The 25,385-nt window shown below is 41.6% G+C and overlaps 2 protein-coding genes across 5 annotated transcripts in view; one reads left to right on the plus strand and one right to left on the minus strand.

Annotated features, from left to right (window-relative positions):
• Nucleotides 1-11,256, minus strand: part of ENTPD5 (ectonucleoside triphosphate diphosphohydrolase 5) — a 23,106-nt gene extending 11,850 nt beyond the window's left edge. Inside the window, exons 1-7 of one of the 3 annotated variants that reach the window (XM_035108748.3) lie at nt 11,173-11,256; nt 4,529-4,806; nt 3,225-3,304; nt 2,555-2,698; nt 1,858-1,933; nt 1,020-1,055; nt 742-830 (exon numbers count right to left, since the gene is read on the minus strand). In XM_035108748.3, the coding sequence (XP_034964639.1) occupies nt 742-830; nt 1,020-1,055; nt 1,858-1,933; nt 2,555-2,698; nt 3,225-3,304; nt 4,529-4,745 (642 nt within the window). In that variant the 5' untranslated portion in view covers nt 4,746-4,806; nt 11,173-11,256. Of the gene's footprint in view, nt 1-741; nt 831-1,019; nt 1,056-1,857; nt 1,934-2,554; nt 2,699-3,224; nt 3,305-4,528; nt 4,807-4,940; nt 5,166-10,965 lie in introns of those variants that run through there. The other 2 variants (XM_035108738.3, XM_088672132.1) reach the window with 2 other exon arrangements.
• On the plus strand, nt 11,250-25,290 carry BBOF1 (basal body orientation factor 1). Of its 2 annotated transcripts, none has more exons than XM_035097230.3 (11): nt 11,250-11,399; nt 11,570-11,840; nt 13,587-13,652; nt 14,998-15,141; nt 15,916-15,996; nt 16,455-16,525; nt 17,000-17,144; nt 19,379-19,872; nt 22,226-22,330; nt 23,585-23,653; nt 24,862-25,290. In XM_035097230.3, the coding sequence occupies exons 1-11, from the start codon at nt 11,359-11,361 to the stop codon at nt 24,980-24,982; spliced, it is 1,608 nt and encodes a 535-aa protein (XP_034953121.2). In that variant the 5' UTR covers nt 11,250-11,358; the 3' UTR covers nt 24,983-25,290. The 2 variants fall into 2 exon arrangements, 1 of the variants encoding a protein (XP_034953121.2); XR_015950556.1 differs by having other exon boundaries at nt 11,291-11,399; nt 19,379-21,253.
• The last annotated feature ends 95 nt before the right edge of the window (nt 25,291-25,385 follow it).

Below are 25,385 nucleotides of genomic sequence, written 5' to 3' on the forward strand. Positions count from 1 at the left end.
ATGCTGGAAAGGTCACAATAAGGAAAAAAGGTAAAGGACCCCTGGACGGTTAAGTCCAGTCAAAGGCGACTATGGGGTGTGGTGTTCATCTTGCTTCAGACCGAGGGAGTCAGCATTTGTCCACAGACAGCTTTTCCAGGTCATGTGGCCAGCATAACTAAACCACTACTGGTGCAATGGGACACACTGATGAGTGCCAGAGCACATGGAAATACTGTCTACCTTCCCGCTGCAGTGGTATCTATTTATCTACTTGCAATGGTGTGCTTTCGAACTGCTAGGTTAGAAGCTGGGACAGAGCAATGGGAGCTCACCCCGTCGTGAGGATTCAAACTGCCAACCTTCCGATTGGCAATCCCAAGAGGCTCAGTGGTTCAGACCACAGCGCCACCCAGGTTCCCTGGTCAGAATATATGTATGATAATAAGATACAGGCACTACTTTAAAGAACAAGCTGCAACATTTTGGCAGTCACAGCTTGAAAAGCAACATTATCAAATACATACCATTTCACATTATTTCTGGTATTTAAAACACTTTTACAAAGAAGCCTAACAACCTAATGAATATTATTATAATAATTTAATAATAATAATAATTTATTATTTGTACCCCACCCATCTGACTGGGTTGCCCCTGCCAGATTAAAGCAGCCTAGATCTATATGAAATAAAACATGAAATAAATGGGACACCTGCACCAAATTATCCAACATTTTGGCAACCTCAAGAGATTCCTCACCTCCCGCTGTGGCAGGAATGTGATCTGGGTTGAGGCTCCTCCCAGATCCAGGGTCCCCACCGTCTGCTGGTTCCGGCCATACAACTGCCCTGCAGGGAACATTTAAGAAGTTCAAAGACTACCCACATGCCCAGAGAGTTACCATGTTATCTATTATAGCAGCCCTGAATGGATTTCAGTACTGAAAATGTGCACTATAAATATCCAACTGCCTACTCAGTTTTTACAGAACAGACTCTATCCAAGCCTCAAAACTGAAATCACATAGCAGTAATTACCTGTCAAAAAGTTCACGGTGATCCAGGCTAGTATACCTGCAAAAAGGAAGGAAAAGTAACTGAAATCTATCTTGAGACCCAAATTCAATCCAGAAAGATATCCACGGCTGCTAGGTTTCCACCTCTACCACTGTTCAAGCAGAATCTCTTCCAAACCTTCCCTAGGTTTAGAGTATGTTCTAGTCTCCACCCCCATCAACCTTCACTGTTTTCCATTTGAGACCTTCCACAATTCCTCTCTTAAAATATATTTGACTTCACCTCTAACCCACAAAAAATCTTTACTCTTAGTGGACATGCTTAACTGGCTTGTCTGCTTAGGGGACAATTCACTTGACCAGTTTGGCATGTTGAACATGTGGACTGAGGGGGATCCAGGCTGAGTTTAGCACGCAATAAGTATGGTAGGATAGCTTTGCACTGATCACTGTTTCCCATCTCAGAAAATATTTTGGCTTGCAAATGTGCAGGCAGGGACTGTGCTGTTTTGCCTGTACTTCCCAATAAGTAACAAACAATAATTCAATGTTCATCACAAAGATATGGAAAGTGAGTTGAAGATCATTTGGTAAATGTAGGCTGACTGACAAACCATGCTTGTGATGAAACAAGAAACCTCCACTCCAGCTGTCATTGTTGGTCAGATTAGGGGTAGGAAGCCTCAGGCTCAAGAGCCAATGCAGCCCTCCAGCAATATTTTACCTTTCATTCAGCGTTGGGAAGATTCCTCTCCTTCCCTCTTGCTTCCATGGTTATTCTCCCTCACTTGGTCCCCTCCCTTTTCTTTGTCCCTGAACTCACCTCAATTCCTTCCCATTTTCTGCCTCCCGGGACCCACCTTCATAAGATCCATCCATGATGCTAACACTGTTATCAGGAACTAGAAATGGTGACTCCTCAAAGACCACCCTGACCTGTGGAAATGAAAAAAAAAAACCTAGGTTATGTGTGGGTGAATGGATGTCATAACATTCCCCCCGTACAAAAAGCAGTGGAAGGTAAATCAAGGTGAGCACAAGTCGAACGCTTTCACCCAGCCTTGTATATTACAAATCTATATTACAAATGTTTAAATATATATGAATAAGAGAGGAAAAAAGTAATATGTATATAAAACTGTGTGAAAACATCTAAATAATAGACAAAATACAGCAAGTTTAATTGGAAGTCATTTTAAAATTTAGATAATAGAATGTAAGTTTGAAAGTGACAGAATAATAGGTTTTATGTTCATTGTTTGTTGTGTATCATTTGTTATAGGAATATATAATTTATGTTTGTAAGTATAATATGTGTTTGTATGTAATTTGTTTGTTTTATAATTTTTAAATAATAAAGATATATATTTAGAAGGGGAAAAAAAGAAACATAGTGACAGCAGATGTTGAATATACAAGTGCCTCTCACAAGACTGGTATAGTATTTTTTAAAAAAACAAGGCAAAAACGCACATAGGCAAGCACCGAAAAGTGCTTGTTACGTATGCCCCCAACTTTTGCACAATGAGCCAACCCCTTGAAACACAACCTAGTTACCTCAGAGAGTAAAGCTTGGGCTTTGTGCTCTGCTAACAGCCTCAGACCAGCTGTGGCTTTCAGGACAACCGGGGTCTTACTCCAGTGACTGGGCGGTACAGCTTCTTTAGCCATGTCCAACAATTGTCTGACTGTTTCTGCTCCCTAAAGTTGGAGATAAATCAAGACACAAATGTTGGTAAGTTCACTCTCAATTATAACTAAATTGCAAGTACATGCAACTGCATTTACTCACATTTGTCCCTTCCACCCCCCAAGTTCCTCTTGCTCCTTCTGTTGAGGGCCGTGATGCGGAGATTGCTCCGGTGCCCCCGCCCCGCTCCATTTCTTGCCGTGGCTGCTGGGCGGGCGCAGCGCACCGTGCGACGCCCCCCTACCGGGCCGGCGCCCTGGCGCCCTGCGCCACCCAGACTACCCCTAGAGCTGGCCCTGCTTCTGTTATCCTCTTCTGTTATCCTAGATTGTAAGCTCCTGTCCTCCCTATTCTTAAACTGTATCAAGTGCCATGTCTACTGATGTACAGTAAAACATCTACTTCTCACCTGCCTCTTCGTCCTCCTCATCTTCCCATTAAGCTTTCTTTTTATTCTTCATGTTATAAAAACTGAATTTAGAATGAGTGGGGAGGAAGAGAGCCAAATAGTCACAAAAAGCCATTAGAATTTCTTACTTTTCCAGGCTGATCAGCATAGGCGGAGAGTCCTGGCTTGACTGATTCAAAGATTTCGCCTTCTAACTCTGCAGGTTTTTCTGCAAAAATCAAGCCAAACAACTTTTATAATAGTTGATCTTCTCAAACATGTGCATATCTCTCAAAAGGAATTTACTGATTTCACAGGACATCAGTCTAACACATCATTATTTCTTTCACACAGAAAATATTCTAGTATGGGCCACTGTGACTTTGGTTTTCAAAATGCAGCCAAAATGACAAATTCATTATACTTTTGGGAAAGGAAATTCTGAGCCCTGCAAATCCAGATGTAAAAAGAATTACTGGGGCAACAAGTGAGCACAAAATTAGATGAAACGTGACAAAGAAAGCTGATCTGGATAAGGCCAAGCAATCAAAATAAGGAGCTGAAAAATTTATCTAGCATGTCCTAAGGCAGGGGGGTCAGCAAACTTTTTCAGCAGGGGGCCGGTCCACTGTTCCTCAGACCTTGTGGGGGGCCCAACTATATTTTTTTGGGGGGGAAATGAATGAATTCCCATGCCCCACAAATAACCCAGAGATGCATTTTAAATAAAAGCACACATTCTACTCATGTAAAAACATGCTGATTCCCGGACCATCTGCGGGCTGAATTTAGAAGGCGATTGGGCAGGGTCTGGCCTCCGGGCTTTAATTTGCCTACCCATGTCCTAAGGTGATTCTTCCCAATTCCCTCCCCCCACTCATCCATTTATTGAAACGAGGCCACCTTCTAAGTTACAAAACATCTTCCCCTCCCTGCCTAGAGTAACTTTTAGAAAACATATTTGTTCTGTTTGACAGTTTTCTGATAATCTCTTAACAATTCACTGTAGAAGTTAATATAAGTCTCATACCACTATCAAGTTCCCACCTTTCTGAAACTCACTCTGTTACACACAACATTTCAGACCAAAATCCCCTGCTGTTTTCTGTGATAAAGCCACTTTAAATTGAATACCCTCTCAAAAGAAGCATGACTAGGCAGTACAACTGAACCACAATGAACTTTATCTAGGAAGAGAAGCAAACATGTACAAACTGATCAAAGGTTAAAGAAAACAAGACAGAAGCTCTGAGAATAAAGGATTATGAAACATTAAGAAACTCCAGAGCTCAGAATTAAGTTTCAATGGCTGGTCACAGAAGTGCTCAAGCTAGTTCTCCAACTTTTAGAGGATGAATAAGATAATTGGTATCAGAATTAGCAAAAGCATACAATATATTCACAATCTAAGGTCCCCACGGCACAGGCTTAGAACCTTCTCATGTTATCTTACCTGGGCTTCTCTGAACAAAGGTGTAAATGTGAATCCGTGTCCCTGTGCTTCCTGCATCAAACATGATGCCATATAACGTGTCCATGCTGGTGTTTGCAGGGCACACTTTAGAAGGGAAGAGGTCTTGAAACCACAGCTCTGGGCTGTGGTGAGAAACTAGGCAGTAAATGGAGGAAAGCGCAAACATAGCAATGACTGCAGCCCAGGAAAGTACCATTGTGTTTGGGAGCCTTGGACAGCTGCTGTACAAATCAGGATTTGCAGAGTTGTAGAAGTTCCTGCAGCAGAGTTATTAACCAATAGCATAATTAGTTACACCAAACCTCTTACACACAGGAGACTTTCAACATCCTAATAAACCACCCCAGCCACACCTCGTGCTATAAATGCACTTCAAGAATCTGATTCTCACCATTAGGGGCTGCATCTTTTGAGTCTACGGAACAGTTCAAGATGCATTCTAATATTCCAGACAATTTCATAAAAATGCAAGCTATGCTCCTCCCCCCTCACAAGAGTATCTGGTTGAACAGCTTCAAGATAATGTTGAAACTCTGCCAAATGCCAAATTAAGCCATTGACATGAATCTATTCAATTCAGCTAAGCTGTTTTCAGGCCAAGACTTCTGTGTCCTCACTAAAACACTAGCAGGCTTGGGCAGACAAAGAACACAAATGTCATTCAAAAAGACAGACAATGGGAATCTCATCTTCTCCTGATGGGAGTGGCTTAAAGATCAGGGAGGGTAAAATACACCATTCCACTACAGTTATGTACTATTATTAGAGAGGCAGAATGGGGGGGGGATTAGAATTAGTTGCAGTTTTCTTGTACTCAAATTTATCTTTCAGTATATATATTTTGTTTTGTGTATTAACATTTACTTTCAAATCAGATGCAAATTGTTTTTAGACTAATGTTCCCAACCAATGCTGTGTCTGATTATACCGGTAGCACAAAACAACCTCACAAGAACCCAGAAAGTAGATAACATATAAGGCTTTCCCCAAAAATGAATTCTGATAGGTGCTACCAGTCATACTAAATCTCCCAGATTATCCAGCAATGGGGAGAAGAGGGGGTAAATCCTAGAGAGAGTGATCCAGCCATATTCTAGGGGAAATGATCTTTAGTTTTACTTTTCCAAAGCTTAGAGGACACCACAGAACTCTATGAGGTAATTTTGAAATACATGAGTTGGCTTAATAACCGTGCAGTCTAACATATGGAAGTATTTAATGAGAAATTCCAGAGGAATACTATTTTCAGCTCATGAAACAAAATGTCAAAGAACAGAAATAAAGTTTATTTGGGAAAGGGGGGAGGAAGAAGAAGAAGAAGAGGAATGCAATGCATCACACAGAGACTTTCAAACTAAAAATTTAAAAAGTCAACCTAATGTAGCCAATTGCCTTTTACCTATTTGAGCAGAGTGTTGAGTTTTAGAGCCTATGCAAAACTTGCCAAAAAGAAGTTCAGGGAAAATGCAAGTCCTTACAGAGCATCTGATGACGTGGACTCTGGTCCACAGAAAATTATGTCAAAGTAAATGTGTTAGTTGTTAAGGTGCCACAAGACTCTTGGTTGATTTTGTCAATACTTAGCTGTGACACACTCTTATTTCTAAAAAGTTTCAAACTACTTTATGCATCAGCTTTTCAGCATAATACATCACCTCACTATTTGCACACCTAGTCTACTAATTATATCTGTCCACCGACATGTGGTTCGAACTTGGCATCTGAATCCATTATCACTGGACTTGTTACCTTCTCCTGCTTCTACCCTTATGCCCGTTTCAATGTGCTACCCCTCCCGCTCATAAACCTCATTTGCCCTCTGCCTTTTGTTTTATTTCCTTATCATTCCATAGCTCCACTCTCACAGTTTGATCCCTCAACTTTATGACTAGTTACAAAACCTAAAATGAATCTTTACGCCTGGAAGAAGCGGACCATTTGGATCCCTTCCAGTCAGTGTTCAGGCCTCATCATGGGACTGAAACTACCTTGGTCGCACTGGTCGATGATCTCCGGCGGGCTAGGGACAAAGGTGAGAGCTGTTTCCTAGTCCTGCTGGATCTCTCAGCAGCTTTTGACACCATCGACCATAACATCCTTCTGGACCGTCTAGAGGGTTTGGGAGCTGGGGGCACTGTCATACAGTGGTTCCGCTCCTTCCTCCTGGGCCGTGTTCAGAGAGTGGTGGTGGGGGATGAGTGTTCAGACCCCTGGGCTCTCACTTGTGGGGTGCCTCAGGGTTCTGTCCCCTCCCCCATGCTTTTTAACATCTACATGCAGCCGCTGGGAGAGATCATCAGGGGGTTTGGGCTGGGTGTCCATCAGTATGCGGATGATACCCAGCTCTACCTCTCTTTCAAATCAGAACCAGTGAAGGCGGTGAAGGTCCTGTGTGAGTGCTTGGAGACGGTTGGAGGATGGATGGCGACTAACAGATTGAGACTGAATCCCGACAAGACAGAAGTACTGTTTGTGGGGGACAGGAGGCGGGCAGGTGTGGAGGACTCCCTGGTCCTGAATGGGGTAACTGTGCCCCTGAAGGACTAGGTGCGCAGCCTGGGAGTCATTTTGGACTCACAGCTGTCCATGGAGGCGCAGGTCAATTCTGTGTCCAGGGCAGCTGTTTATCAGCTCCATCTGGTACGCAGGCTGAGACCCTATCTGCCCGTGGACTGTCTCGCCAGAGTGGTGCATGCTCTAGTTATCTCTCGCTTGGACTACTGCAATGCGCTCTACGTGGGGCTACCTTTGAAGGTGACCCGGAAACTACAGCTAACCCAGAATGCGGCAGCTAGACTGGTGACTGGGAGCGGCTGCCGAGACCACATAACACCAGTCCTGAAAGACCTACATTGGCTCCCAGTACGTTTCCGAACACAATTCAAAGTGTTGGTGCTGACCTTTAAAGCCCTAAACGGCCTCGGTCCATTATACCTGAAGGAGCGTCTCCTCCCCCATCGTTCTGCCCGGACACTGAGGTCCAGTGCAGAGGGCCTTCTGGCAGTTCCCTCGCTACGAGAAGCTAAGTTACAGGGAACCAGGCAGAGGGCCTTCTCGGTAGTGGCGCCCAGCCTGTGGAATGCCCTCCCACCAGAGGTCAAAAAGAACAACAATTACCAGACCTTTAGAAGGCATCTTAAGGCAGCCCTGTTTAGGGAAGCTTTTAATGTTTGATGGATTTCTGTATTTTAATGTTTTGTTGGAAGCCGCCCAGAGTGGCTGGGGGAACCCGGCCAGATGGGCGGGGTATAAATAAATTATTATTATTATTATCTTTAAACTTCTCTCCCTCAGTACCTTTGTCCATCTAGATTCAGATCAGTATGTTTTGTTCCAAGAGCAGGAGAAAGTATTCCTGGAGAGAAATCCCATAATAAAGTTGCCCTCTTAACATAAGATTAGGGCTAGGGACAAGTTTGTTGAAAACTCTTCTCCACATACAGCATAAGAATATCATTCTAGGTTATACTTTGCCATAACAAAATGGCAAAAAAATTGGTCTAACAATCTGAAACCTAAACTTTCATTTTACAATGAACATCCCAAGCCACATGAACCCAGAATTTATATTAAAAAGACAGCTTCAGCAACTTCAACAACAAAGGAGCAGATTGATTGTCCAAATCAAATTACAACAAAGTTTTAAATGCAGTAGCAAACAAGTGAAATCCTTTATTCAACTTTACCAATAACCAACACCATTTTTGAGAGAATATCCATTAACATCCATTGAGTGAACTGTTATTTTGCACCACGAGTAGTTTCCCTATTCAAATATAAAGCTTGGGATGTTGTCACACTCCAGTTTGATTGAAATAAAGACATAGATTGTTATCATAGAACTGGAGGCATAATAGTGAATAAACTTGTTCTGCACCAGCAGAACAAGCCCAAAAAGGAAATAAAAATGCAAAATCGTGCTGGCCAGTATTTATTAGAAACTTGGATACAGGTATTTTCTAATAAATACCCACCTGCTCTAATTGCATTTTCTTCCTTGTTAAAGGCATAATAACTAAAGTAGTCAGATTCAGCTATTATGTTAAGCAAGTCTTGATAGAAGCTTAGGTCTCATTCATGTTGTAACCAAGACTGGATTTAGAACTCACAGTTCAAGTTTTCTTACCAAGTTACCAACCACTGAGCCTGCTAATAAGCATAGACTTTGGCATACAGAGGAATCCTAAGCACATTTACTGAGATGTTTACTTCCCTCCAGTGAATATCTAAGCCTGCAATCCTATCCTGTATTCACTTACCTGGGAGTAAGTCCCATTGAACTCAATACAGCTTACTTCTCAATAGACATGTACAGGACTGTCTGTAAAATGTTACACCACTGAGTTGGATTTGTGGCGCTGCAGAGGGGTTATTTTGTACTTGTTGGTGCAGCACTTTGGTTTTTGGGATGCTGAGTGATAGGCCAAGTTTTTCGTAAGCTTTTGCAAAGATATTTAGGATGGATTGGCTACGAATGATCACCAAAGAAGAAGAAGAATGTCTGTAAAAATCTCTCACTGCAAAAATCTAAGGGAGAAGCTCCTGTACTATATGATACCACAGAGCAAGTATGGTGTAGTCAACACAATGCTGAACTAAGACTAGGAAGGCCTAGATTAAAATATCTGCATAGCCATTATAATGATCAATAGTTGAACTTGGGCTCAACACTCTTTGCTGAACTGATTTCACAAGCCACTGTGACATAATTGATTATGGTTCCACCTATCCACCAAACACCTAATTTATTCTTGCAACTACCCTGTGAAGTGCCACTCTGTGCACTTCGAAGGAAGGCACGATAATTACCATACTTTTCTGTGTATGACTAGGTTTTTTTACTTTAAAATAAGGTTAAAAATCTGGGGGCATCTTATACAAGGATAGTGCATATGCCAATTTTCTAAATTTGGGGTCCCTAAAAGTAGGGGACGTCTTATACATGCAAAAATACGGTATGTAATATATGAAGCAATATTGAATGATATGAAATTGTAGCTCATTCATTACTTGCCATCATACTAGGCTAGTACCCCTTCACTGATAAACAATAGTCCAATTGATGAGCAAATCACATATAAGTTTCATGTACTTTATGTTCTTAGCTGTCAAGCCACAGTGGATTTCATAATAAATTTGGAACATGTGATGTTGAAATCTTAGTATAATCCGTACAAATGGTTCAGGGCTGAGCAACAATGGTTAGAAAGCAATTAGGCTGAGTTGGATTCCTTAGAAATCTGGGAACAATGAATCCAGCTGCACTTAAACAGTGTACCTTTGTTATACTACCTTTCTTACTTCTTTCAAAGCCCTCCTCAAAACCCATCTTTTCCATAAAGCCTTTAGCACAATTGTTTAATCCCCATTCCCAGTTACCACAAACCCAAAGAATGTGTAACTGAAATAGATACATAGTCTTCCCCTGCTTACTCCTGCCTGTATTTCCCTCCATCTTATCTGTGGTCACCTGTGGTCAATTGCTTAGAATGTAAGCCCCCTCAGGAATGGATAGGACCAGTTATCTTGTATCTGTAAAGCACCATGCACATCAATTACATTACAGTACAGTATATGCAAAGAAACATAATATTGCATCTCTTAGTTTTTATTTGATGGCAATCATGACAACTATATATTCAACCCAAGACCTGAAATTTAGGCAGTTTCTTCCAATCCCACAAAGCAATATAACTAGCAAAGCAGCTCCAATACATCTTCACTCACCTATTTCTCGGCTTTATTTGCAAGTGCAACTAAAAATGCTCAGCTATTAAGCAAGCAGGAGTTACATGTTAAAGTTCAAGCCAGCCACCTTCTATCTATCATTTATCTAAGGCAAACAAGAAAATATGCCTTGGTTGGTTCCCCCCCCCCTTGCCCCAGTAAAGTTCAAGGGGCATATTTCAGTAGGGCAAAAGCTTCAATAAAAATCATTGCTGAATTAGAAAATAATTTACCAAGATGAATGTTCATTGCAAAAGAAAGATGGGGTGGAGGGTGGGGAGGAGGCACAAAGTCAATTCATGAACAGGGGAAAACAAAGAGCTATTTTTGACTCATCATCTTATGTCACACTGTGCTGATCGGAGCGGGCACTGCCACAGTGCAGCAGTAGATGATGCGACTGCTTGAAATGCGCTTTATCACAGCACCCCTAGAATACTACACCTCGATTTCAGGAGGCACTGGCATAACTAGAACTGGAGAATAAAAGCAACACTCTTTCCAAGACGTAACCCATTGAGCAAACCAATTTTGTAAGTAGTGAAATTACACGTTCAACTGATGCTGCAAACAACTACGTATTTCCTCGTGGTTGCTCTAAACGGGCAAAGTGGCTTTCGCTTGTTTGTATGCAACACATTGAAACGGGAGGCATGGTCTCTCCGAGTCGAGAAGCTCCGGATTCCTACCGAAAGACGCGTGTCGGGTGTGCACGCATTCGAGTGCACTGCTCGAAACTCCGCCGGAGTATCGACAGGGCAAATGCTGCCGAAGCAGGAGAGACTAGAGCCAAGGCTGCACGTCGGGAAGGTCAGGGCAGGGGGAACTCGCCAGGGCTCGGCCCGCGCGCGAGAAAGAACTTCCACGCACTGCCCCGTCCAGACCTCTCCACTCACCGCCTTGTCAGAGCCCTCAACCTTCCACATCTCGCCGGTGCCGCGTGTCACGTCAACACACCGCGCGTGACGTCTCTCCCTCTCGTGCGCGCGCGCGCGCCTTAGCTCTCATCTTTCCGCGACGCTCGGTTGCCGTAGCAACGGGCCGCCGCGAGGGAAAACACCGGCGTGGCTTATAGGGGGAACATGAAGGGGAAAGGGAAGGGGAAAGCGGCGAAAGGAGGGAAGTAGGTAGCTAGGGAAACGGGGGCGGGCGGGGGGGATGCGGGCGCTGGGACCCACCTCTTCGGGCAAATCTGGCGGGCTGTAGAGAGTGGGGGTGGGAGCAGGGGTGGGAGCGAGAGTCGCCCGGACCCCCTTGACCCTACTATGGCACGGTGTCGCTCCCTTCCTTCAGGGGGAAGAAGGGCGGCCCCGGCGGCAGCGGCAAGAAGGTTGACGTGAAGGCCCTGAAGGAGGAGTCCGAGGCCGAAAGGGCTAAAGCTGCGGCGTCGCTATGGGAGGCCAGGCTGGAGGTGACCGAGGTCTCCCGCAAGGAGTACCGCGCCGCCGCCCGCCGCCTCGCGCTGAACAACGAGGAGCTGGAGCGGCAGCAGCGGCGGCTGGAGAGGGACACGGTGGACGTGATCGGCTACCTCAAAAGGCAGGACGTGGAAAAGGAAGATCTGGTAGGTGCGGAACAGCAGGCGAACTTCTTCCTCCTTTTGCAGAGTTGCTACCCCTTAACGTTGAAGGCTACGATCTTTCCAGCCCATCGAGCTAATTCAGAATAATCTGTCTAGTTCCACCACGGTTTTAATACACAGATATATATGCAGTGCTCTCTTTTTCAAAAACATGTTTAGGGGTACTCTCATTTTCCTACTCATATTGAAATACTGCGCCTCAATGAGGCCAAACTTAGATGCACAAAATGTTTAGGGTTATGCGTCGTCCCCCCGAAAAAAACACTGTATAGGTGTGTGTGCGTGTACACATAAAAACCCACAAAAATAATAATGAAGGCATTCTTAAAACTGGTGTGGGACACTTTTAGCCCTCCAGATGTTGTCTTTTTAGCCAAAGGCTAACACAAGAGTGGCCAAAGACTGGGAGCTGTAGTTCAGGAACATCTGGAGTGCCAAAGGTTCCCCACACCTGTCTCATGGCTTGTACCTTCAGAATGGAGAGGTGACTTAGAATTTCAGAGCAATCACCACTGCTACGCTTTTTAAGGGGAAAAATAACCTAGATGAGGAGGAAAGTGTTTCTCCTCAATACTGTTTAGCTTCTCTTTCTTTGCAACAGATAGTGTTTGCCAAAATTATTATCCTTTCATTTTCCATTGGTATTCAGAATCAATAGTACAAAAGTACTAATATTCAGTATGTATAGTTTGGCTTTCCTTTACAATTTAACAGTCTACTCATTCAGCCCACTGGCTGTAAGACTTTCACAGCAAATACCCTTTCTACTGTAGCACTTTTGCAAATAAAGATACGGAGAACAAAAGTATCAAATAATCACCCTCATATAACTAACATGCTTAAATCTAATTAATGTGTGGAGGGACCAAAACTATAGATTAAGCTGTCCTGCCAGGCTTAGCTAGGTCACACACCCTCACCTTGGGAAAGCTCTTTGTTCTTCCATTCCACCATGTGAGCCCTTACCAGTAAGGAGGTCTGGACTGGTTGCTCCAGCCTTAGACCATGTGACTTAAACAAGCCATCTTTGTGTTTCTATACAAATAATTTAGAAATCACTTACTATTTTGGAACCTAAGTTTTACTGCCTGTGTTTTCTGACTGTTGTATGGAAAAACATATGAACCTGACCTTTGAAGAGTTTGCAAGTAAACCATTTTAACTTACCAAACATATGGTATCTTTTCTATGCTAAAGGAAGGGGGGAACTTTGGAAACATCTTAGAAGGAAGTGTTTAAACCTATATTTCTACACTTTACTTGGCTGCATATTTTGTAATTTTAAATCACTGCTGGGATTCTCTCACCAAAGAGCAGTCGCCTCAAAACTGGATCCAGGCATCCAGGAATTCTCCTTCTATATAACTATATTTTTCTTTTAACCAACCAAACACCAACTAAAAGTGCCACAACAACACCCTTGTGGTGGGGCCTAATGGGGGAAAATAGTGCCATTTGTAAACTTAGGACACCTGAGTGTATGTAGAGTACATCCTTCCCAATACTAGTAACACCAGAAACTCCTCTTCCAGTTCCTAGAATTAAGAGAAAGTGTTTTCAAGTCACAAGGTATTTCAGTCAGTCCTGACTTCTGAGACCACTAAGCTTATGTAAAATTTCCTTCCCTGAGCATTTAGTGGGTTGACCTGAACAGAGTCTGGGATGCAGTCACTGCGTTTTTCCAATCCATAAAATGATTGATTTTTTCTCATTTTCTTTCTTTAATAGATTGAGAAGCTGAAGCTGCAGTTGAATGAGGTGAAGCAAAAAGCCAAAGAAGAGAACAGTGAATTGGTGAATGGACATGTCTTCTGATTCTGTTGGTACAATGGGACACTGAAAACCAGACTAAACACATTTTGGGTTGTACCTGACAGATAGATAAGTTGCACAAGACTGTTTTACAGTAAATATATTTAATCTTCTAACCTCTAGTGGTTCTACTCTTTAAGTCATGACTAAGTCCTTAACGTTTGGGCTCTGAAAATGGCGTCCAGGTGGATTTTTGCTGAATCGTCAAAATGTCTGGGAAAACCCAGATGTATGGCAAGTAGAGCTTTCTTTTTAAAAAAGAAATGCTTTAAAATCATTTTAAAAGCCTAAAAACATAGTGTGTATGTGTATTCCCAACAATTTTGCCCCCCCTCTCCTCCCCTTCCCCCAAGAAGAAAAAAGCTCAAAAACTTCGTTCAAATTTTCACTTTTGGGAATATGGCAATCCTACCTTAACTGTTTTTTGGGGGCAGGATTTGCAGAAAAAAATGGGAACACTAAGTCCAAAGTATGTTAATACTCAGCTCACGGCAATACACCCTTACCTGGGATTAAGTTCCATTCAACTCAATGACTTATTTCTAAATAAGCATGCCTAGAGTCAGAGATGGAGTTCTCATCAACATTTGGCTTATGCAACTGAAGGTAGAACTGTCTTGGAATTGTTATACTATTATTTGGTTCTAAAAAGTCGTCATTTAAAGCTTCATTTTGTTAACTTATTTTAGTTCTTTATTGGTAGCTCTTCCCTAGTGATGCTCTTTAATGTGAATTGTTTTTAAACATTCTACACATCAAGCTGATCCTAATGCAATATGCTCATTTTTCAGAATTTTAAATGATTTTTGGCATACCTGTGTCTCTTACCAAGCAGCCTTTGTCCAGGAATTTGCAGAATTGGAGCAGCATCTAAACTATCACCAACTAGGGAGGGGAGGGGGAGAACTCAGGAAAAGCATGTTGCAGGTGGGGTGAGCAATGGGCATTTTTCTCTGTTTCGTCCCATGGTAATCAGTGGGACAATCAGAACTTAAGCCAGTTTGTGTCCTCACATAGATTTCCTCCATGTTCATGGATATGAGTGTGCAATTACAAACACTGATAGTCTGTTTCTCCTCCACGCCAAACCCTTTTCTCTGCCACTCTGCCTCTGGGATTTTGCTGGTGTAATTATTCAGCTGGTGGGGTATTCCATCAGTGTAACAACAGGGTTCAGGCAGTGGATAGCTTGTTCTGCCTCTGTAGGTTCAATTTTACCAGTGGAAAAGGAGTTCTTCCGCTTCCAAAGGCCATTCGGCCAGTAGATACCTAGGGTAGGATTGCACCATTAGTTGTTTTTATCTTACTAATAGTTTCTACTTTACAGGTAGAACATTACACCAAACAGTTGGAGGAGATGGAGGAAAAATTCAACAGGAAGGCCAAAGAAATTGGCCTAATTCAAGTTGAGCTGAAAATGATAATGGATTTTCGCAAAAAGAAAGCTCTTTTGGAAAAACAACTTGAAGATGTAAGTTTATTATTAGCATCTATTAGAAGTGCATTAGGTGATCTCTAGACTCTAGACTGCCATGCTAAAGTGCCGCTATGCTGGACTGCCAAAGTGCAATTTGGAAAAATGAAATGAAGTTTTGAGAGACAGGCTCAGAAGTTACTAGAATGGGACAGAAAGTTTTTTTCTTGGATTTTTGTCAGACGATCAAGTGTTTACATTTGCAGTTTGATGACCTTTTAGCAATTTATTAAGCTTATCATATATAATGCAATGTGCACTTCAACTGAGATATTTTCAAGATTTGTGTGTAGCAGATTTTGGATTATATACTCTTGACGAAGATGAAAAGCTATGTCAAAATGTGAGAAGGTATGGCTCACAAATTGAGTGTTACCTGCAGTGCTTTTTTCAGGTTGTACTTTGAAGGGGAAACAGTACTGGCACCTCTTTTGTTGTTGTTAAAAAGTGTGGTACTTATTGTAACAACTTCATGGTGAGTACCAGCAACTATTTTTCTAGAAAAAAAGCATTGGTTACCTGATATGGAAACTTGCAAAAATGTGAAAAAAAGCATTGGTTACCTGATATGGAAACTTGCAAAAATGTGAAAAAGTGAGTGTTGGTAAATTTTCAGGTAACAGATGATGAAAGCACGATGAGTTTCAAGGCATGCAATATGGACATATGAGGAAAATGTGTGTCATAGTGTGAGATACTGCTCTAGAGAATTTTGTTTAAATTGTCATCTAGATGGTTAAAATAATAATTAAATATTTCCTAAAATCCTAGCTCAATGAAATTATGGAAATCACAGAAAAAGAACATCAGGAAACAATCTGCATGTTGGAGAAAAAGTTCCTTGAAGAAAAGGTATAGTGTTTGGGCAGTAGTACATATGTTGTTTCAGCATGCACAGTCCTTGCGATAATGCACAGGATGTCTGCTTCCATCCACCAGTTCAAACAGCTTCGAGGCAGCAATACGGGGCTTGCAGTCTATGCATGGACAACTTTTTGAACCACCTAGATATGTATGGAATGAAGAAATATGAAGTACTGTACTGATCCAGATTTGCAATATTTTGCCTGTTCTGTTATCTTTGCCCAACCTGAAATAATAAATAAGGAAATAGGTACAGATTTTAAGGAAAAGTTACGGATGTAGGAATCTGCCATTCTGCCTCTGTCTGTTTTGAACCTCAACTTCCACAGTGCAACCTTTTGTCGTTTTCTATAACACAGAACACTTCCTTCACATACTTTTGAAATGTGAATGCCACTTTATGCCTGGTTTTCATTGCATAATATCTGTTCTTATGCTTATTTCAGCAAAGACTTGAAAGAGAAGCAGAGAAGAAGATTTATATGCTAGCAGAAAGGGCTCACCATGAAGCCATTACGTAAGACATACTTGATTTCTCTGTTCTTTAACCATTGTGAAGGTGCTAAAGTACAGTGGCATCTCAACGTACGAAGGCAATCCGTTCTGCGGCACTCTTTGTAAGTTGAAACCTTTGGATGTTGAAGCGTCCATTTTGCGCATGCGCAAAGCGCGTTTTTGTGCTTCTGTGCATGCGCAGAACGCATGCACGGCGAAAATACTTCCGGGTTTGCCAACTTCGTAAGTCGAAACCTTTGGAAGTTGAGGCATTCGGAAGTCGAGGTACCACTGTATGGTAATTCCTAGGATATCCACATGGGTGCTTTGTTTCTGATAAGTAAATATGATGCTGGACCCAAAGCAGCCTTAACACACCCATGAATGCTGTCTCCATCTGTTTGTTTTGTATCTACAGCTTGTGCGCTGTGACGTATTGTGATTAATACAGGAAATTTGTGATTCCAACTGCTGAATAGTCTTTACCCTTATTCAGGCAGTTGGACGCTGCTGGAAAAGCTGTTTTTTCAGAGAATGTCCGTCTTCATGAGGCTCTTGGATACCACATGAAGGAAACAGAAGAGTTACAAAAAGCCAAGCAAAAACTGGAGGAGAAAAATGCCTTTCTCTTGCAGGAGAAGGTTAAGTTCATGACTTCTTACCTTTTTCATTCTCCTATACATAAGATCCCTTGAAATTCTATTTGTGCAGGTTCATTAGAGCTAGTACCACCTCTCCATATCTATGTCAAAATCACTAACATTTGGTGGTATATTGGAAAGCTAAAGCTCCTGTTCTGTTCTGTAATGAAAAGGCTTCTAACACCAATTCACATGTTACTTGCATATAGGGCACTCGTGTTGAAACAGGGGCAGGGCTGATGATGACTTGTTCCCAGGCTAGTCTTTATCCCTGCCATCTTCAAAGGAATGCAAACATGGGAGCAGCTGCTGTTGCACCTACATGTGGCGCCTAGATGTCAATGGTACATCTGGTTGTGTAAGTGTCCTCATCACGTGGATCCTTTTATTTGAACAGTGGCTTGTGCATATGGAATCATTTTCAGATACCATTCAACATGTGGACATTGATTATGCAGACTGGGGATGTAATTTCAGGGGTGGGGTCATGTTGTGGGCCTTGAGCATGCAAATTACATACCAGTAATGCATGAATAGGTGTCCACTGAAGACCACGTTCTATATTTTCTCCTTCAGTATTTTGAGATTTTGGGATATATTCAGTGGGTGGGATTTACCTAAGCAGCTCAACCCACTTGCAACTGGGCTCCCTCTTCCCAACCCTCCAAAATTGGCTCTGAGCTGGCGGACAGGAGAACCCCAGAACAGTGCATGGGGGAGGCAGGATCGTTCCATCTGGCAGGCTGTTGCAATGCTTGTGCAGACTGAACGATAGAAGAAACACAGCATTGAATTCCACCCATTATTTATTATTATAGTCATATATCAGAGTCGGAACAGTTTTAAAATTAGTCCAAATCCTATCACTATTGTGAAAGATCTAGATTTAAACATAAATTAGTCATTGCAGTTGAACACTGTCCGTTTCAACTACCTGTGGCTAACCTGAAACCTATAGTAGTTTTCCTCCAAAATACAAATATGCACTAGTTTTGCATATTAACTGGAAGAGAAAGCTTATGTTAAGTTTAGTTTTTATCAGATTGAGCATGGGTTAAAGGGAGACAACGTGTGTGCAAGCTGCTCAGCAGTGGACTCTTTAATAGGCCTATCTGAGATTGGTGAATGTTGCAAGCAGGACAAATTTTAATCTAGTCTGTAATCCATTGAAATTTTCAATTTTTGGAACAGGGAAGGGACTTGATTCAAAAGCCCCCCCCCCAAGGGCAATAACAAAAAGGTTGCTACTCCAGTGAGAGAGGGGGAAAAGGAAGCAGGTGGAGGGCTGAAAGAGAAAGAGATGGAGGATAAAATGTTGGGAATACAGCAGGCGAGAGAAGGGGGTGAGCAAAATTTAGAAGGCGACAAAACAGGAGTGGGGTGAGGAGGAATTGAGATGGTTTTTATTGGTGGATTAAATACGGTCTGAACTCGGAATGCAATAAGGAGCTGGCTGAAATCTCTGGAGACACTGATTCCAAGGAAAGGGGGGAGAACTAGCTTTTAGGGTGGCAAGAAAGGGAAGAAGATTCTGGAAATTAATTATGAATATTTTTGGGTAAAGGGTTAAAGAATATTAGGTAATAAAGTTAAAGAGAAGTAAGTTGGGTAAATGGTTAAAAAGAAGTTATAAACTGGAAGAAAGAAGGTAATTTTAGATTTGGAAACTGCAATAATTAGTAATTGATAAGGAACTCAAGAAGGGGAAATGAGGAAGTCCGAAATATTTGGATTAGAATTGGGAGAACATGATAATGTTTTATGCCTTTTTATTTTTAATATGGGTCCTTTTTTCGTATCTTTTCTTCACATTCCTATAGGTAATGAATAAGAATGATTTAAGAACAAGGCTATGAAATGTGATATAAGATGTAATTTTATGATATTTAGATGAGACTTAAAAATGCTAAGAGTAAATTATAAACAAGGATTGTAAGAAGGGGAAGTGAAGAGGTTGGAAAAAGTAAGAGGGGATATACATTGTCTTTTTTGCATTTTTGTATTTTTTTATTTTCTTTTTTAATTTTTTCTCTTTTTTCTTTTTTTTCCTTTGTATTTCTTTCTCTCTTCTTTTTTCTATGTAAAACTCAATAAAAATTATTTTTAAAAATGAAATTTTAAATTTTGTTTATAACCGTTTCAAGAATTTTAATTGTTTGAAAGCTTTGATGATCAAAAGACAGCTTTCAAACAGTATTACTTTGCAAGTAATTTTATTTATTTATTTTTTAAAGAAAACCAATGAATTGTTAGTTAAGGAAAAGATACTGCAAATTACTCAGCAGAAAGCCCTGATCCAGGACCTGCAAAACAAGGTGAAAAAACTGGAAGATGCTGTTTATCATATGACCCGAGAATTTAAAACTGAAGTCGAAAGTACCCAACAGAAGGCTTTGATGCAGAACCAGGCAGGCCAGACAGAAATTCTAAAGCTGCAGCAGCTGCTGGAAATGAAGGAACAAGAGATGAGCAGAGTGAAGAAACTGGCCAGAAATATCTTGGACCAAAGGACTGAGGTGGAGAATTTCTTCTTAGATGCTCTGGAGCAGGTGAAACAGGAGATCATAACCAGCAGAAAGTGCTACAAGCAGGTGGCTCAAGATGCGTATCAGAGAAAAATGATGGCAGCATATGCAGGGAAAGATGAATACCCTAAAATCAGAACCTTTAACAACAATGAACACAGCACAAATAGTGTACAAATGGACCTTCTGGAAGCAGAGAAATGGTACATGTGGTAGAACTGTAGAAGTTTTATTTCTGGTGGCCCTGGCTGCCAAGAACAGAAAGTGTGTGAAAATCCCTGTGAAATAGCACACCTCAGACTGTCTAAGGATAGGGCCGGGGTAGGGATCCTTTTTTAGCCTGAGACACATTTCTTTCTTGGCAACCTTCTGGGACCACATGCCAGTAGTGAGTGGAGCCAAAGGTAAAGTGGGTGGAGTGACAAATGAAAATTTTACTTTTGTACAATCAGCTAGTTTCTTCACACACACACCCTCTCTATCCTGCATCCTGGCAAGCAAAATGCACTGTCGGAATTTAAGGGCACATTCCATCCTGGCCAAAATACCCAAGGAGAGGCATTGCCTGGATAAACACCTGGAAGCCAGATAGGGAAGCTTACTGCAGCACAAGAGTAAGGAGATAGAGCCATATAATTGTAGAGTTGGAAGGGATCTAAAGGGTCATCTAATCTAACCCTGTGTAATGCTGGAAACACAACTAAGGATTCCCTGACAGGTAGTCATCCAATCCCTGTTTAAAAGTCTCCAATGAAAGAGAGTCCATCACCTTCTGAGGTAGTCCATTCCATTGTCAAAACAGCTCTTAATGTCATTATCCTGAATCTCTCTTGTGGTTGGGCACCACCGGTTCAGGCCATATGAGCAGATATGTGAAGTTAGGACTTTTTGCCCCAGTGTGTATCACTTTACGTGGTGCTTAAATTGAATTGCATATGCCATTTTAAAGTCTGTTCACCCAGTTTAGGAAGAACTTATTGGAGTTCCTCACAATCCCTTTCTCCTGTTGTTTTTGCCAATCTGAACTATTGGATGTCACCCCAACTCCAAATCATGATACGTTTTAAAAGCACTGCTTCCAATACAGATCCCTGAAGGACCCTGCTTCTTCCATAGGAGAACTGTCCATTTATTCCTCTTCTCTGCTTCCTGTTCCCCCCCCCCCCAGCAGTTACTGATCTGTAAGAGGACCGGTCCTCTTATCTCATGACACAAGAGTCTTTGGCGAGGGACTTTATCAAAAGCTTTTTGAAAGTCCAAGCACACTGTGTCTACTGGATCATCCCTATTCACATGCTTCTAGAGGCTCTCAAAGAGCTCTCAATCTTCTTGAGCAAGACTTGTTCTTCTGTATACTATAATGTTATTTTTAATACCTTTTCCACCAGTTTTCCTGGAACAGATGTTCAGCTAACCTGCCTGTAATTTCCTGGATCCCTTCTTAAACATTGGTGTTACATTGGCCACTTTCCAGTCCTCAAACACAGATACTGTACCAGTCTTAAGGACAAACTACATATTTTTGTTACAAGATCAGCAATTTGAGGTCTTTAAGAACTCTTAGTTGGATGCTATCTGGATCAGGTGATCATTTAAGTTTTGTCCATAATACCTTTGTCTCTTGTCACCACTATTTGCCTTAGTCCCCCAGAGTCCTTTCCTGAGAAAGTTAGTTCAGGTACAAGTGCTTGCCTTACATCTTCCGCAGCAAAAGCTTTTCTGTGATTTCCCTTTCTTCCATCTACACACTTTGACACCCTTGTAGTCTAAAGGTCCAGCTGTTCCCTAGTTAGCTTCTACTTTTAATTTACATACTTTTTATTGTTAGCTGTAAATGCATTTTTAAATTTATTTATTTGGGGACATTCCTTGCCATCTGCTTGCTTTTTATTTTTTTTGGCTGAAGTTTGTTTTCCTTTTTTTTCTCATTTGGCCCATTTCCCCCCTGAAATATTCCTTCTTGAATCTAATAGCTTCCTTGAAGTTGCTCCTTAATTGCAGTGACATTATCTTGGCCTAGGAATCATAGAATTGTGGAGTTGGAAGGCATCCCAAGGGTCATCTAGTCCCAGCCCCCTGCAATGCTGAAATCTCAACACATGGTCCCCCATCAAATTTGAAACCATACTTCATTTTGCAAACATGCTAGCAGTTTTATGGCTGCACCTCCAGGAGAACCTTGGTGGTGTCTTTCCTGATCTAAGCTGCTATTATTGATGTTTTGGATGATCCTAAAACATTATGGGAAGATTTGACTTTCCCTTTCAAATTCCTTTTTATCAGTCTCCTAATTTTTTAGAAGCTTCTTTTTGAAGTCAAGTGTGATGCGTTGGACTTTGGCAATTGTTCACTTACACATATATTGGTTTCATTAGTGGCACAATGACTGTTCCCAATTGCACCAGTTCTTGGGTGTCCCTCAAGATTAAGTCCAGGGTCACTTCCTCCTCTTTCAGTTCAGTGACCAACTTATATAGGACACAGTCATTTAGGGGATATATTTGTAGGTTTATGCTCGTAAGGTACTGATTTCTTGATTTTATCTTTTTTCTGTAGGACAAATATTCAGAAAGGAAAACTGGACATTTCTGATTTGACCTGGGAGCAGAAGGAGAGTGTGCTAAGGCTACTCTTTGCAAAAATGAATGGCCTTAAACAACGGTAAAGTCCTGTCTGTTACAGTGAGCAAGGGCTCATCCACTTGGTAGCTGCCCATTTCTCAGTTCAGCACTTGTTCGCCAAATGGAAACCCTTGAGAAATGGTCCACAAAAAGAATCATGCTCAAAGTGACTTACAACAAAAGTCAACATCATAGGAACAATTTCATAACAACATAAAAAAAAAACATAATAGCAAAATATAACAAATGAAAAACATAACATTTCAGTACTAATATAATAAGATGGCATTAACAAAAAATTGGCAATAGCAAAAAATAACGAGAGAGCTTGGTAGTTTCTGCTTGGTCGTAGAAACCCCTCCCACAAGATTGTTCATAGTTCCTTTCCTGCAGCAACTTGCAAGGCTTCCGAAGGGTAGTTGGAAACACTTCTGGTGGTGTTGGGGGAGGAAATGTTGAAACTGGAACTTTTACTAGCTAAATCAGTGGTGTTTTTTTTGGAAGGAGAGGTTTGCAGAAAGTAAATACCATATTTTGCTTTTGGTTGAATTAGAACCACTAGGCCTGAGACTGAGAAATTCTAGCTGCCCTGCTTTCCTAGCATAGTCAGGACAAAAAAGAGACGTTAACTCCTGCAAGCAGAAGATGGAAGCTTCTGCAAGTCCTGCCTCCACTGTTGAAAAGGATGAATGCTACTGGATGTCGTCTTCTGTATTAGAGCAAGAATCCAAATAGGAAAGAGTAGCTTGGAAAATTATTTCTGTTTTCCTTTTTCTTGTACAGGTCCTAACTAGCTAATGGGGGAAATAGGTATCCAGACTTTCTTAAGAAATACTAAAATTTTAAATGGCAGAATTATGAAGTATTTCCTCTAGTTTTGAAAATTTAAGCAGTGATCCTAATCCCACTTATCTGGCAATAAGTAGCAGTGAGCTCCATTGAATTCAGTGGGACTGACTTCTGAGTTGACATGGTTAGGCTTGCAACCTTAGTTACTAGCACATTCTGACACATAGTATTGAAATAAAGTGCAAACTAACTTACTATTCAGGAGGAGAAAATGGAACAGAAGTTCAGATGTGTACAGTAGATTCATTGCAGAGTCAATGATTTCCCCAAAGTTTTGCAATGTCACAGAATAGCATTGACTCTGGGAGTTCTGGGCAGAGGAGAGACAAAATGCTTGGTAACAGATCAGCAGTGTCTGCTTTCTTTTCATCCAAGTCTCATCACAAGGAAAATTACAGAAATGGGAACTGAACTGATTATTTTTTCTGTCATTTCTGTTTTATAGGAAATATGGTAAAGCTTTGGTTCCCATAACGCCAGACACAATAAATTTAGCAGAACCAAAGAAGGCTGGGTAAGAGAATTTGCATTTATCTAGTGACTTAGTAGTTCTTTTTGTAGCACTGTCCCACTTTCCAGAAAGGGCAATGGTAGTTAGTACTTGTATGAGCAATTCCCATGTTACCCTGTCAGCATAGGAAGATCTATGCTGCCAGTGTCGTGTAAGACAGACTAGGTCCAACCAAAAGCCACAGAAAATAAGGTAGGAGTAAGAATGCTTGCATTACTACATCTTCACTTTCTATCCTTTTGGATAAATGTGATGGAATTAGCATTATCTTTTCCAGCATGTTACAGCTAGTTGTTCTGCATGTCTGACTCCTTCATTGAGTTTGATAGCAACAGACACAAGGCAACAAACACTCTCCCAGCAGTTTACACAGTGAAAGAAAGGTAGATATGGAAGGTGGCCACAAAGGAGGAAAAAGCGGGGGGAAGCAGCTAGAGGCAGGCTCCCACTTCTGTGCCCAAACAGCTCAACCTCCTAGCTGTTTTGAGGACATTGAGGAGAACATGGACCATGGGAGCGACTCTGGAAAATCAGAAAATCCTCAATCTCAAGTTCCTGGGGGAAAGAGAACAGACACAATTAACTCCTAAATTTGCAAGGTTTGAGGAAATCTCCTTGTAACCCCTCAACACAATGGGAACTCTTTGGAGTTCCATTTAAAATAAATCTCTGGGTTATTTGTGGGGCATAGGAATTCGTTCATTTTTTTCTCCAAAATATAGTCCGGCCCCCCACAAGGTCTGAGGGACAGTGGACCGGCCCCCTGCTGAAAAAGATTGCTGACCCCGATCTAGGATCACCCCCACAAAGATCTAAACACAGCAGAACAGCAGGGCCGGCTCTAGGTAGACCCCTGGTGGCGCGGTGCAATAGGGCGTCGGGCCGGTAGGCAGGGCGCCGCGCGGAAACCATGCTGCTCCCTGCGAGGGCGGGAGTGGGGGCGTCGGAGCGATCTCCGCCCCTTAGCGCCAGGGCGCACGACCTGCTCGAGACTGCCCTGCAGAATAGAGACAGTTCTATTAGGGGAAACGTCCCCAAAAGTGTGGGTATGTTTGGGCCTATAGCCTAAATGTGAAAAGGGGTTAAAATTGCTGCTGAAATCTTGAGTGCAATTCAGATGGACAATGTAATACACAGAGGGAAGTTGCTAGGCTTATCTGGATAAATGTATGTGCTAATGCTGCTCTTTTCTTACTGTCTTTCCATTACAGCACTGATGATACAATTCCTGTTTATGCTTTCATCACTCAGCAGGCACCACTATCAGGGTCACCGTCTCGTAAAGGATCAGCCCTTCCAGATATTCAGGTTATGCCACCACAATCCAATTAAGATGGCTGCTAATCAAGAGAAATATATCATGAAAGCCACCTTTCTTCATGGGCTCCAGGTCTATCAGGCAAATAATGCTGCAGTGATGAAATTCAAATGTTTTCTATATATATCTATTTACTACTTCAATTATCTTTCAAGGCAACTTGACTTTCTTTTTTAAAAATTCACTGAGGCTTTCTTGCAAGATGAAATCCTATTTCTTGGTAACATAATTTGTTTCATTTTAAAGTGTTTGTATTGTATAACTATATTCTGAAATAAAAAATGAGGGCATTTTGTTCAAATGCCTTTTTGATAAGGTGAAACTTTCCGATTTTTGCCTTAATTTAATACAAAGTTTTAGCTTGCTGAAGTCAATGGGTTCAAGGGGATTTGTAGTATTAAATTGTTTTCCTGAAGA

The sequence above is a fragment of the Zootoca vivipara genome, chromosome 1, assembly GCF_965207765.1.
Source record: "Zootoca vivipara chromosome 1, rZooViv2.hap1.1, whole genome shotgun sequence".
NCBI classification, from domain to species: domain Eukaryota; kingdom Metazoa; phylum Chordata; class Lepidosauria; order Squamata; family Lacertidae; genus Zootoca; species Zootoca vivipara.